This window comes from Palaemon carinicauda, chromosome 15, assembly GCF_036898095.1.
Source record: "Palaemon carinicauda isolate YSFRI2023 chromosome 15, ASM3689809v2, whole genome shotgun sequence".
NCBI lineage: Eukaryota > Metazoa > Arthropoda > Malacostraca > Decapoda > Palaemonidae > Palaemon > Palaemon carinicauda.
In genome coordinates, this window is record NC_090739.1 from 99,276,686 (window position 1) to 99,291,929 (window position 15,244).

The following is a 15,244-nucleotide window of genomic DNA, read 5'->3' on the forward strand; positions in this document are numbered from 1 at the left end:
TAGGAGGTATAATATATATCATTGCATGTTGGGTGAAGTGCCATATGCTCATAGTAAAAATAAGAAATATCATTAGTAATAGTGTAATTTTTATAGTCTACCTCTCAAAAATTGGTTGAAGTTGCTTTCTATGATTAATTTCATCATAGAAAATAGCTTTAGGGGTATCTATGAAATTATTTCCCATTTTCTTATGTCCTCAGAAAAAAATCGCTTTTTCTCTGTGTTTTTTTTTTTTTTTTTTTTTTTTTTTTTTTTTTTTTTTTTCGGGAAAGGAGTGTATTTCTTTGATTGTCCTGCTTTTATGCCTTAAATAATATAATTTTTAGATGTTTTAGGCTATCAAGTGACATAATAACTACGAACTCTCAGAAGGTTATGTCCCTAAATCGAGACTTAAATTTTTGAATTTTTTCTCATTATCTATTTCTAACTATTCGCTCATTTATCGGCGAGGCTTTCGCTGAAGTTGTTGCTCGTTTTTTTATGATATGCGCTTATTTACTGTTCTATTTTGATAAAACTTTATGTAGCTATCACCTGTAATGGTTCCAGTTTACAAAATAATAGTCTGATTCTTGGAAAGTACAGCGCACACTTAATAAGTAGCAATAGCAACTTAATTTTATGGACACAAGAAAGTTCATGCTTGTTTCCATGCATGATTATTCTGTATATTTGGGCATATCATTTTATAGTTATAAACAACAGTGTTATACTATATGTGAAATGTATGTTCAGTTTGATAGCAGATATGCTTGGTTCCTGTTTCCTGAAAGAAAGCTTTTTATTAGATTAATATTCATATACATAGGCTAAGCATTGTTGGTTTACTATATAGGTTATGCATGAGGTGCCAAGTACAGATCATCAAAATTATATGTAACAGTGATTAGTCTTTGCCAGGGAATCATTTAGCTATCCTAGATTTAATTCCTACAAATGTTTATAAATGACTTTATACTGATGGTGAAAACTTAGTGTTTTCTGCTGAAGATGCTCTGGAATCCTAGGTTATTGCTGATAAGATTTTGCTCCAGTAAACAATGGAAAATTTCTAGCCAATAATTCGAGTCACGTGGGTGTTTTGCTGTGGTTATATCCTTGTACTACTCCCTAGCGTATGAGTTGACATCCGTCAGCTCTTTCACTGCACAGTTTACTTTTGCACAGGTAGATACTAATGTCAGCTACAACAGGCGCTGCTGCTCTGTCAGCATATCCTTTGTTTGATTAGATATTTTTGTTTATCAGATCAAGTGAAAGACCTGCCCATAAATGATCAATTCGTAAAATGAAATCGAACCTCCCATCCAATTTATTGGACATCAGAGTACCGAGATGTAAATCTGTAACCTCATTTGAATACAGACTGAAAATTTGTTGAACAATTTGTTGGCCTGGGCTATTGGGCAATCAGGATTGCCATGAAATATTTATGTAAGGGTGTTATTACACAGAATATTTTCATCAAGAACTGCTGCCGCCGTGTCGCCAACATAAGCACTCACTTATATTGATACTGATCCTGTCACATTGCTAAATTATTCTTGCTGTTAGCAAGTTTCTTTTATAAATATAATTGTTATATCATATGTTAATCTTTTTGTATATTGTGTTTCAGGGGTAGTAAGTAATATGCTGTAATGCATCTGGATAGGTAACCTAGCTTGTTCATAAAACCGAAAATTACTAATTCTTATTCAAATCATAGAGGGAAGATTTTATTCAGAAGTTAGATTACGAAATATTTTGTTAATACCTAAGGGTGATCATACTCCCATTCTGTCTCTGAACTTATTTTGTAGTCAGTTAGATAAAGGCATTTGAAATCCGTTGTTTTCCATTATACTCATAGATAAAGAATACAATTTTAGGCTGGAAGATGACGAACATGGTTTTTTTTTTTTTTTGTGGCCACTAATATATATTTTAGATAAACTTGGTCATTAAGATGTGACAAGATTCCAAAAAGGGTACCATTCTGACAGGTTTTGGACATATACCGAACATTAAGTGCTAAAGACCTAGAGGAAATTTTTGAAAACTCATGAAGCATTTGAATTCATAAATATTCAACATGAAATTTGCCAAAGAGTTGTGGGGATGAATTTTAATTGGGCTAGAGCTGGATAAAAAGAAATAATATGTTGTAGTTTGAGAGACTGAAATTTGGAACTTGACTTGAAAAGGAATCAGCTGTCTGGAATTCCTCCTTCATGAATCTATTCTAATTACCTCAGCAGCCAGCCTTATTATTTTTCTGCTTTTTATTATTATCCTAAGACTTTGATTACCCTTTGGACAAGCAGTTTTAGTTGTAATATCTCGAAATGCTTTGTTTGCCAAACACTTATTTCTTTTAGAAGTCTCTACTATCAACTTTTAAATCTTTGACTTAAATTTGCCTGATAATCCTCCATTCCCTTCGCCTCCTGGTTTTCATCCAGCATTTCCTCTTCCTGCTGCTCTCTATTCTACATTTCCTTCTGCTACTTTTCATCCTATATTTCCTCCTCTTCCTCCTGCTCTTCATACTACATTTCCTCTTCCTCCTGCTCTCTAATCTACATTTCCTTCTGCTACTTTTCATCCTACATTTCCTTCTCTACCTCATACAGCATAAATAGACTGCATTTTTGACATCAATCAACAAAGTATTTTTCCTTATTAAGGAAAAAGGATTGAACTCAGTGAAGAGTTTTATGTATGGTTATAATAAATTTAGATTTCCTTAAATGTGAGGAAAACTAGTTGTGTGTGTGAAGTATATATATCTATTCAAACGTAAAAGGAAGAAGCAAGACTAAAATGCGCATTTCTATTATTTGCACTAGCAAAGGAGGTTGTCTATATCCGAAATAGTTATCCATCTCATTTCACAATAAAAATTACACACAGTATATGTACTTACAACTTTTCCAATCAAAATTGATGTCTGAGTTATTTCATTTAATTCTGTAAACTATATAATTAACACTAATGAACTTTACAAAGAGATGGGTCATTTTAACTTACCATGGACTGAAGTAGCCCCCACAGGGTCATCAATATGTAATTTATCAAACATGGGCATAGCCATCACGGCGATTAAGCCTCCTACGGTACCAACAGCCAACGCTTCCCAGGTTGTGTAAAGAGCACATCCAGCTTTGAGAGAAAACATTTCAGAATCAGTAAATAAACGGGGTCAAACAGTTGAATGATTTTCACATAGCCTGTAATGGTACAGAAGTTTCTGTGATGTGATTCAGTACTGGTAAAATAAATATTTGAAAAATAATTGTCTATAGTTCTCTCATGCTGTATATAACTGTTTGAGGAGAAATTCAATTCAATATTCAAAAAAAATTATGATGAGGTAATTGAACGCACTTGTGTATCGATGAATCTTTTTTTAATTGGTATATTTTTAACATATGTACATGCAAAACTCATTGATATTCACACAGGTGGTTACATTTTTGTGTATACAATAAGTGTATGAATGTTGATGAATGAAAGGAGTAATGGACATAGTTGAGTTTAAAGGACTTCATAATTCAGATTTTAAGGGTTCAGCAGAAAACATGGCCCTTAAAATAATAGAGAAATAAAAGGTCAAAATATCAGTACATATTCGCGGCATATAAGTAGTTACCAGTAATGTGCGAAAAATAGTCAATTGTCAAAATGATACTGGTAGGCAAAGTTATTCGCAAAACCTAAATAATGATTAACAAAAGCGAGAGAGAAATGATCCCCCATCGAAAATTATCCCTTAAAGACAACAGAAAAGCTGAAGGGGAAAGTAACGACAGTATCACCTGTCACTCTCGAATTTTCTATTCATTCCGGTGACTGTCCGAATAACAAATAGGGTTAGTTCAAGGAATCGAATATCTATTGTGCACCTGCCGGATATTTTTTGACCACACTGATTTAAACTTTAAAATGTAGTTAAGTCTTTCAAAGGAGCAGATTGAGCCTATGGTAATTCAACTTTTCTAGACTTCAGTACTTTAATCACTTATGAAAACTTTTCTCGTTAGAAAATATCCACTCGGGTGAATACTGTTCTTAATGTAAATAGTTTCATAGTACATATTTTCAAAAAAAAAAAAAAAAAAAATATAGGAAAATGAATAATCCATTTAATATGGCATATTATATATAAATGGGGTTGTATTAAATAATCTAGATGCCTATGATTCTGCACTCTTCCCTAAGGATACGACCTCCAAGAGAGGGCCAACAACGAAGCTGTTCCTGACACATAACCACGACCTATGCTTGACCCTTGACCGCAGATTAACCTTGACCATCAAACTTTTACAACGGGTGGTCTCTGTGCCAATTCTATTTGCAGTGCGCATTTGTGCCCGTGTGTTTGTGTATGTATGTATAAGCACACTTTTTTGTCCTTTTCTTCTCTATAATCTTTAAAGGGTCTTTGAAATGTTGATATATTTCATTTTCTATTTTTCTTGTAGCCTTTAAAATATTGTTTGATAAATTGATCGTAATTCTAGCCAGATCCTTATAATAGATGGAATTGTAAAAATAACGTTTATCAGTAGTCACTTGGTAAAGCCTTAGTTTTGACGAATCAGTTGTGGTGATAGAATAAACAAAATCATGAAATCACTGTTATTTTTTACAAAAGGCTCGAACTGGAGAATCTAAGAAACAAAGTAATTGCCGGAATTTCTGTAGGAAACTCGTTGATTTCACTAAAGCAATTGCACAAGAGAGAATCTGTGTCCAAAAAGCATATACTGTACACTGTGATACATTTTCTATACCATGAAAATATGCTACATACCAATCACCTCTAGTAATTATGGGTGGTCGATTTCGATTCTGAGAACTAATATAGTAGAGTCGGAATCTACTCTTGTGTACCAACCGTGTTTCACACAATTGTACATAATTCCTTTTGTATATATTATGCTTGTATCTTCGCTTCTCCCTCGCACTAAAACGAACATGAAAATTCCTGTCTGGTTTTTCCTCTGTGATATTGTCTGTCTTGTGAACTTGTCATGTCCTGTTGCCTTGAGGTTTTGTATATAAGGAGAGTGTTCCACAACAATATAACTCAGTCGTTTCCAATCTGCCTTTGATTTCACAACTCCTCTCTTGGCCCGTCACATTGGTGACCCCGGAAGTCGACTCGCTCCCACCGCCTTCCACCCCCACCCCCTCGCCCCTTCATCGTTGGTACTATGGCGGACTCTACGGCAGTTGGTGCTGCGGCCGCTCCATTCAAACTTTCATCGTTTGCCAGCGGAGAGGCGTTTGCTTGGTTTCAGCGCGCGGAAGTCCAGTTTCGTATCAGGGGCGTGACTCGCTCAACCACCAAAGCGGATTATGTTCTCGCGGCGATACCCGAGGACACCTTCCCAGAAATATCCGACTGGCTTTGTGAACAAGGAGACACCCCAATAGCGTATGACGACCTCAAATCATGCCTTCTGCAGCAGTACTCGCCGTCGCCAGCCGCCCGTATAGCAAAGTTTTTTCAGCTCTCGCAACAACTGTTGGGGGACCAAAGGGCTTCGCTTGCCCTCAGGGAAATGACCAGTATCGCTCGCCTTCAACCTGCCGCAGACGGCTCTCCTCGTGAGGTGAACCTACTCCGTACCCTTTGGATACGCCGTTTACCTGAACCTGTGCGCGCTGCCATACCCGATGTCGATAATTTACCCATAAAGGACTTGATGACCAAAGCCGACGCCCTTATGGACAGCCGCTTCAAGACCTCCATCAACGCCTCCACCCCTGACGACGAGGATGCCTATTCAACGTCAACCGAAGCTGACATGAATGCCGTAGGACATACACGCCTACCCCGTGACGTGCCGAAGCGGCGACAAAGCCGCCCACCACCCACCAATCGCTCGCGCCCCAACGAACGACTTCTACAGCCACTTACTACCTCCCATCCACCGCAGTTTTGCTACTACCACTTCAGATTCGGGGCAACCGCGAAGAAATGTGCCAAAGATTGTCAGTAGCCAAAAAACGTGTAAGTAGGCCATCGCTTGTGGCGGTGGCCTCCCATGTTTCTAATCTTTTCTTTTTACAGGATGCAGGAACGGGCGTGCGATTTTTGGTAGACACGGGTGCTTGTCGTTCTCTTTTGCCAAGGAAACTCTTCAAGGCACAACGTAGTCTGTCTACATCTGCCGACGTCCGCTTGGTAGCTGCCAACGGATCTGCGATACTCACCTACGGTTACGAGAGCCTCACATTATCGTTCGGAAACGGTAAATTCAATTGGAAGTTTCTCGTTGCTGACGTCACAATGCCAATCCTCGGTGCGGATTTCCTCTCTCATTTCCACCTTCTGGTCGATGTCGCCCACCGACGATTGGTCAACGCAGACTCGTACTTGTCGACACCTCTTCAACCCGCCTCCTCTAACCTCGCTCTCCACATCAGCGCACCCACGGATGCCTACGCCCACCTCCTCACGTCGTACCCGGAAGTTTTCCGTCTAGAACTTCGCCAAACGCCCACGGTTCCTGCCAAGCACGGTATTTATCACCATATCAAGACGGCGGAACCCCCAGTCTTCGCAAAATTCAGACGTCTGGCACCGGAACGATTGGCTGCCGCCAAACAGACGTTCGCCGAAATGGAGAAAATGGGCCTTTGCCAAAAGGCCTCCAGCCCATGGTCGTCACCCTTACACATCGTTCTGAAGAAAGACGGCTCCCTCCGTCCGTGCGGGGATTACAGGCGCCTGAACATGCAAACAGAACCGGATCACTACCCCCTCCCAAACATTGCCGATGTAACCTCCTACCTGCACAAAGCAAAGGTTTTCTCTACGCTCGACCTCCTGAAGGGGTATTATCAGGTGCCTATGAACCCAGAAGACATCCCCAAGACTGCCATCACCACTCCGTTTGGCACATACACCTTCAATTACTCCTGTTTTGGCCTTCGTAATGCTGGGGCAACGTTTCAACGTCTCATGGATGGCATCTTAGGGGACCTCCCTTTCTGTGTATGTTATGTGGACGACATACTTGTGTTCTCCTCCTCAAAAGAGGAACACCTCCGTCACCTGCGCATTGTGCTCGACCGCCTGCAACAAAACGGCCTTGTAGTCCGGTACGGCAAGTGTACCTTTGGCGCCAACGAAGTGTCGTTCTTAGGGCACCGTATCACTCCTGAAGGAGTCCATCCCCTCCCTGAGAAGGTAGCAGCCGTTCAGAATTTCCCCACGCCCTCGACCGTCAAAGCTCTGCAGGAATTCTTGGGCATGATCAACTATTATCACCGCTTTCTGCCAGCCATTGCCGCCACTCTTGCTCCCCTCTACGCCTCCCTCAAGGGCAAGCCAAAGGACTTGAAGTGGGGTCCCCTTCAAGAAGCGGCCTTCTGCAATGCAAAGAAGGCCCTATCAACTGCTGCGGCTCTCACTTTTCCTATCCCACACGCCCCTCTCCTTCTCTCCACCGATGCCAGCGACGTCGCTATTGGTGCAGTACTCGAGCAGGTGGTCAAAGGCTCGCCCCGCCCATTGGCCTTCTTCAGCAGAAAACTGTCCAAGGCAGAATCGGGTTATTCTACCTTTGATCGAGAATTGCTGGCGGTGCACTTGGCTGTCCGTCACTTTCGCCATTTCTTAGAAGGTACGCCCTTCGTCATTCGCACAGACCACATGCCTCTGGTGCACGCCTTCACTCGACAGTCTGACGCCTGGTCCGCCCGTCAACGCCGACATCTCTCCGCCGTGGCTGAATACAATTGCACCCTCCAATACGTCCCTGGGAAAATGAATCCCGTTGCCGATGCCCTGTCAAGAAACACGTTGGCTGCCGTTCAACTGGGATTGGATTACAACGCCCTGGCTGAAGCCCAACGACAGGATCCAGAGTATCAAGCTTGTAGGACATCCTGCACGTCCCTCCGTTGGGAGGATTTTCCCCTTGAAAACTCCAACACCACCCTCCTCTGTGACGTCAGTACTGGTAGACCGCGACCTTGGATTCCTGCTCCCATGCGCCGACAGGTGTTTGATTTCATCCACGGCCTTTCACATCCCTCGTGCCGTTCTACTGCACAGCTGCTGAAGGCAAAGTTCATTTGGCACGGCATTTCTAAGGATGCTAAGGATTGGGTCCGTGCCTGTACTTCTTGCCAAACTTCCAAAGTACATCGACACACGGATTCAGGAGTGGGCACCTTTCCTCAACCTCAGCATCGTTTCGCACACATTCACGTCGACGTTGTAGGCCCCCTACCCACATCACAAGGACATCGTTACCTGTTTACCGTCATCGACCGCTCCACTCGTTGGCCTGAAGCCATTCCCATGGAAACTGCAACGTCCGCCTCATGTACATCTGCCTTACTCTCTGGATGGATTTCAAGATTCGGTATCCCTGAGCATATTACTTCTGACAGGGGAACCACTTCCACCTCTTAATTATGGACGTCATTAGCGAATCTCCTGGGCATCACCCTACATCAGACAACGGCCTACAACCCCGCTGCCAATGGAATGGTTGAACGTTTTCATCGCACCCTCAAAGCAGCTTTGATGTCCCGCTGCAAGGATTGCAACTGGTTTACTCAGCTTCCCTAGGTCCTCCTTGGACTAAGGACCACTCCTAAAGACGCCCTCGACGTCTCGGCAGCCGAAATGGTGTATGGCGACCCGTTGGTCGTCCCTGCCGAGTTTTTTCCTTCTACAACCTCCTCCGACGATCTCCAGCGCATACATCACGTCGTGGGAAAATTTACTCCGTGCCGCCAGACTTACAAGCCCTCAGCGAAGCATCACATACCAACGGACTTGCACTCTGCAACGCACGTCTTCCTGCGCAACGACACCAGCAAGCCACCGTTAACGCCCCCTTACACGGGACCTTTCCTTGTGATCCGACGCAGTCCGAAAGCATTCCTCCTAAACATTCGGGGCAAAGAAGACTGGGTCTCCATTGATCGTCTAAAACCTGCTTATCTTCTGCCAGATGACCCGCCTACAGTTCGCCTCTCTAGATCAGGGCGCCCTATTTAACATGTACAGTATGTCATTTTTAGGGGGGGGAGCCATGTACCAACCGTGTTTCACACAATTGTACATAATTCCTTTTGTATATATTATGCTTGTATCTTTGCTCCTCCCTCGCACTAAAACGAACATGAAAATTCCTGTCTGGTTTTTCCTCTGTGATATTGTCTGTCTTGTGAACTTGTCATGTCCTGTTGCCTTGAGGTTTTGTATATAAGGAGAGTGTTCCACAACAATATAACTCAGTCGTTTCCAATCTGCCTTTGATTTCACAACTCCTCTCTCGGCCCGTCACACTTGCCTCTCTTTATAACCGAATGGGCTTAGTCAAATGTTTAATGAATGATTTTAAGTTCTCTGGCATCCTGACATCAAGGTCAAATGTTTAACTTTATTACTTCTGGGAGCCATGGTTCGAATCATTGGAAATGCAGAAGTACTTATCAAAAAAGGAATTTATATGTTTATATACATTCCCATAATTATATTCACCATAAAGATATATATATAAGGATAAATATCAACACAATATCATGCTCAAATAGAAATAAATTTCTACCTCATTATTGGGATCGAACCCTATCCCCTTCTAATAAAAGGCCAAGTCGCTCCAACCATGCCACCTGAGGCCACACACACACACGTTATATATATATATATATATATATATATATATATATATATATATATATATATATATGATATGGGTCTCTAGTCTAGGCACTATCAAAATATATTATACTATGACTCGTGACTGGGAACCAAACATATGATATTATACATACTACGACTGGCAATTTAATCAACCTCTCGAATTTCAACTACCTTGTTTACTTTTGCATTACTACTGTTACACTTTAAAACATTAATACATGAATTCTGAGACCGTTAAATAACTTCCAGACAGCAATATATAAAACACCGAATATCCAAAGGTCTCTTAATCACACTCAAAACCAAACTGGGTAATTACTCTTAAGTATCATTGAAACATTTCAACTTAGGCCACCCTGACACTTGCACGAATTTCTGCCACGAATTTGTCGTGGCAAGTCGTGCCATTTTGGGGCACGAACTGATAGGCTTCCGTTTTGTTCACGGCTAGTTCACGAATAGTTCACGATGAGTTCACAACAAGTTCATGAATAGTTCACGAATGCGTGCCCATTCATGTCCACATTGACACGAACTGGCACGACGAGTTCACACATAGTTTGCGCATAGTTTGCGCACTTCGGATGGTGTCATGCCGACTTGGCCACGCCATATAAAACCGGGGCCTCTACAACCCTTGGTCATTCTTGGATTGGCTTTGGAAGAGACAACCATGCTTACTGTCAGAGACACCATTGCAAAGAGGAAAAGATTCCTATACATGGCAGCTGCTCTAGCCATTGTTGACGAGCAGCAGAAAAGGCTGGCAGAGGCAGAAGAGCAACAAAAGGCAACCCCACCTCGAAGAAAGACACAAAGGTTAACCAGAAGGCACGAGTTTGGACAGTATGACAGTCTACTGACTGAACTCCACAAGGAAGATCAAAGGGGCTACAAAAATTACCTCAGAATCACAGCTGACCTGTTCCAAGAGATGGTTGAGAAGTTAACCCCTCGCCTCCAGAAGCAGTCCACCTTCATGAGGGAACCGCTTCAAGTTGGACTCAAGGTAGCTGCTACCCTCTGCTTTTTAGCCACTTGAAATTCCTATCAAAGTCTGCAGTACAGCTTCAGGGTTGAAGCAAGTACCATATGCAAGTTCATACCCGAGGTGTGTAAAGCCATCATCGTTGTCTACAAGGACGAAGTGCTGTGCTGCCCCAAAACTGAAGAGGAGTGGAAGGAAGTTGCTGCCAGGTTCAGCTCCAGATGGAATTAGCACAATTGTCTGGGGGCTGTGGACGGAAAGTACATCGCCATAAAGAACCCACCCAATGCTGGCTCTTACTACTACAACTACAAGGGGTTCCACAGTATTGTACTGATGGTAGTGGTAGATGCTACCTACAAGTTCCTCTATGTGGATGTTGGGGCAGAGGGTGGTGCGTCGGATGGAGGAACATGGAGTAACTGTTCCCTGCATGATGCTGTAGAAGAGAACAGAGCTGGAGTGCCTCAACCAGAACCACTCCCTAATGATGACCACCCAGTGCCATATCACTTCGTAGGGGATGACGCCTTTGCTCTCCGAACCTGGATGATGAAACCATTCTCCCATCGGTCACAAGTCCTACGAGAACGCATATATAGCTACAGGTTGTCTCGTGCCCGACGTGTCGTGGAGAATGCCTTTGGAATTTTATGTCAAAGGTTCCGTTGCTTCTACACGATGATGCATCAGAACCCCGACACCATCAACCTGATCACCTTGTATGCCTGTGTCCTTCATAACCTCATCCGCATCAGATACCCACACGCAATTTCATAAGTGGACCGCGAAGATCCGGACACACATGATCTGATCCCTGGTGGATGAAGGACTGAGTGACATCTCCAGGGGCTGCTGTCTCTAACCGGCCATCATACCCAGAAGGATGCAAAGGATCAGCGAGACCACCTTTCACATTACTACATGTCCCCTGCTGGTGCTGTCCCTTAGCAAGAAAGAATGGTAGTAGCTCCATGAGCTGCATCCACAGTTGTTCCATTTTTGAAATAAAAGAAACGTTTATTTTTCATGTGTTTTTTTGTTGCCCTTTATTTTTTGAAATAAGAAAGCATTTTATTTACATGAAAACAGAAAACATCAAATATGTACAAGTATCACAGTCCAATTATTTACAAATATTTACAAGTGTCCTTGCTGATTGTGGTACTGTTGCGTTGGGATACCCGATGGACTGGTGGGGTGTTGAGTTCCTTGGAGGTGTAGAGGGATGAGGGTGACATGGCCTCTTCTAGGTAGTTCTCGACGGACCCCGGGGTCAGGACCGGGAAGCTGAGTGGTGTCAGAGGTGTCTTGAATGTGGCTGACAGCGACGACACTGAATGTGTTGGTGAAGAAGCCTAGACATGGGTGGGTGACGATAATGAAGTTGATAGTGAAGGAGCCTGGACAAGGGTGGCTGACGATACTGAAGTTGTTGGTGAAGGAGCCTGGACAAGGGTGGCTGACGATACTGAAGTAGTTGTTGGTGAAGGAGCCTGGACAAGGGTGGCTGACGGTGCAGGTGGCATCCCTGGTTACCACTCCGTGGTACGGGGCCAGGAGGACTGTCCTGAAGACTGTGGTGACTGGGGCGGCATCCAAGTTAGAGGTGATGGCTGACTGGCTGGATGATGCTGCTGAGCTTCCGGTGCTGCTGCTCTGGCGGTGCCTGCAAGGTTACTGGTTGAGGTGGATGCCAGAACTGCTGCTGCGGAGGGGGCTGCCAAGGTTGCTGCTGCTGTGGGCCTGGCCAGGTCATGAGTGGTTGTTGATGTGGGTGCTGGAAGAGCTGACGCCGCTGCCTGTAGCGGTGTACAAGGTTGAGGCAGTCTATCTGGAATTCATGCCAGTAGTCCTCCGGGATGGCATGCATGTGGCCTTCCAGCAGGCACGAAAAATCGTGTACGATCTTGTGCTGGCCGGTGTACGTGTGGCTGGGCGCCAAGGGTTCTTCTTTGGAGATGATCTGAAACATACAAACATTGTAACAATTTAATACAGCATTTCAATGCAACATATTGCACATTCCATGTCAAAAGCAATGGATGAAACTGGAATAAAATCTACATGTAGACATTGGGATTCTCACATCTTGCACTACATTACTGAGGTCCTTGTGGGTCACCTAGGTGTTGCCGGTTGTGGTGTCTGTCTGTGTTGTTGGTAGGCTGGACTGCTTCCCCTTGCCCTTGCCCTTCCTGGTGCTAGTAGATGCTTGGCTGTGGGAACCTGTGGACCTCACTTCATCATCGTCTCCCTCGCTGACCATCACTGCAGCTGACTCTGGGACAGCAAACTGCTCACTAGAGACTGTCTCTCCCCGGGTGATGTGTTGTATCAGGTAACACCAGGTCTCCATGATCTGGTCGTTACGGGCACTCCTTTGGGTCTGGCCAGCTCCACTCTTCTTCTCCTTCTTCATAATCTTCCCCACCCTAGTTCTCAAGTTTTTGTAATGATTCTTGCATTGGGCACCGGTGGCAGGAGGCTCCAGCTGCTTTCCAAGTCGGTCCCACCGGCTGTTCTTGGCTGCTACGTTGAGCCACTCCTTGTGCTTCTTGTCATACAGCGGGGGGTTCTCCTTCACAAGGTCGGCCAACCTAAACTCTGCCTCTTTTGTCCAGCGGTAGTCAGGGATTTCTTTCTTGGACACCCGGACCCGCTTCTTCTGCTTTCTCTCGTCCTCACTGGATGGCTGTCTCTGGCTTTCGATTGGATCCTGCTGTGTCTCCGGGATCACGAGATCGATACTTGATATTGATGAGTGAGGAAAATTATCTCTATCAGCGGTCTCTGCCTCTGGCCTGTTGGCTTCTGGCCTTCTCCCTCTTCCTTTTGTCAGCTTGGTTTTAGGCATGTTGTCTCTTTGCTGGTGAGCTCTGGAATGGTGAGCAGTGTCCAGGAAGCTCTATATATACCCCCACACCGACGCGAGCGCCACTGTCGTGCAGTAGTCGTGAACTGCTTGTGAACTGTTCGTGAACTGTTCGTGAACTGACTGTGAACTGCTCGTGCCATGCGCAAACTGTTAGTGAAGTGTGTAAACTAGTCGTGAACTGCTTGTGCCATCAATGCGTGAAGTACATGTAACCATGTCAGTGGGAAGGCACGGCCACGCTGCGACGCAAGCATATTTGTGAACATGTTGTCAACTACTTGTGAACTCGACGTGAGCTGTTCGTGAACTATTCATGGCATTTCGTGACAGTCGTGGCATGGCATGCATTGCCCCACACTAGCACGCATCCTACCGCATCGTCCCGACGAGTTCACGAACAGTTTGCGCATAGTTCACGACCCGGTCACAAAATTTTGTTGTGACCAAAATTTTGAACATTTCAAAATTCTAGTCACGACATGCCACGAATTCACAACGGGTTTACGAACACTTCACGCCAGTTTATGATTAGTTTGCTCATTGGCATGACTCGAGTCGTGACAATGCGTGCCACAAATTCTTGCAAGTGTCAGGGTGGCATTACTATGGCTCTTTACGGGATACAAGCAGAATCTGGTCTTAAATAATGATGATTAGAATAATACACTCTAGAAAAATAGATAAATTCTATATAAATTACAGCACAGAAAGAATTTACAAAATAATGAAATAATTCACTGGCAAGAATTAAATCTGGAAAAATTTAGATTAAGACAAAAATGTAACGATCTGAATTTATATAATAACTTCACTTGAACTATTATATCTGTATAAACCTTAGCCTGAGAAAAAAAATAATGAAATGAAAATTATCCAAAAGTCTGAAACAATTCTGAATAATAGAATATTCACGTTTACAAAAAACTATACTTCCTAACTCACCCTAATACAATGAATTCAAAATAACCTTTTAGTCTTGCATATTTTCTTGATACACTATTTGCTTTGGGGCACAGAGTCACTAAGGAGAGGACTCACTAACATGATTAACACTTTCAAAAACAATAAACTGGGTTACGGGGTGAGAGAGGGAGAAGGGAACAGGCTGCTTTCAGGCTGCAGTTCTTTATCTCGATCTCGATCTCTATCTCTAAATGACCCTAACCCAACCTTGGGTCATCTTGTAATTGAAATCTAACTGCTTCCAGAACCTTCCAGGATCGAGTTCTGGTAGCGTTGGGGTCTGTACCTAAGGGTGTCAGAGTTTCCAACTGCATAAAAATGCCAAGAGGTAAATCAGGGGGTTTCAGGCAACTCTCAGATGCACACCAACGTACCCGCGAGACGACTCTCCCAGCTAGCTCCTCCCACCATTTGTCCTCGAAGTAAAAAAAAAAAAAAAGACATCCTCTCACCGGGCCTTCGTGAAGTTTCTATACATATGGTAGAGAATCTTCCAAAGCCCATGTCACCAAACATTCTCTCTCAAACATGGTGCAATACATCATAGAATATAAAATAACATTACCTAAGCCCTTGTTCATATCTCGCACGAATCCTACAACACTTTCGAATAGACTACAAAACACTTTGTAGCAAACATACATGAAATAAAAAGTTAATTCTGAAAAATTACGTAAATTCACATATAGAAACTTGAATGACTAAAGAATGCAATGAAATTCCCGACAAAAGTCTTACGTAATTTACA

General features: G+C 43.4%; 1 protein-coding gene and 1 pseudogene across 2 annotated transcripts in view; both read right to left on the bottom strand.

Annotated features, from left to right (window-relative positions):
* Positions 1-15,244, bottom strand: part of LOC137654347 (putative ammonium transporter 3) — a 115,380-nt gene that overhangs the window by 15,686 nt on the left and 84,450 nt on the right. For both annotated transcript variants that reach the window (XM_068387963.1, XM_068387964.1), the window contains one exon: positions 3,019-3,150. In XM_068387963.1, coding sequence (XP_068244064.1) covers positions 3,019-3,150 — 132 coding nt within the window. The remainder of the gene's footprint in view (positions 1-3,018; positions 3,151-15,244) is intronic.
* Positions 12,144-15,244, bottom strand: part of LOC137654799 (uncharacterized) — a 3,134-nt pseudogene continuing 33 nt past the window's right edge.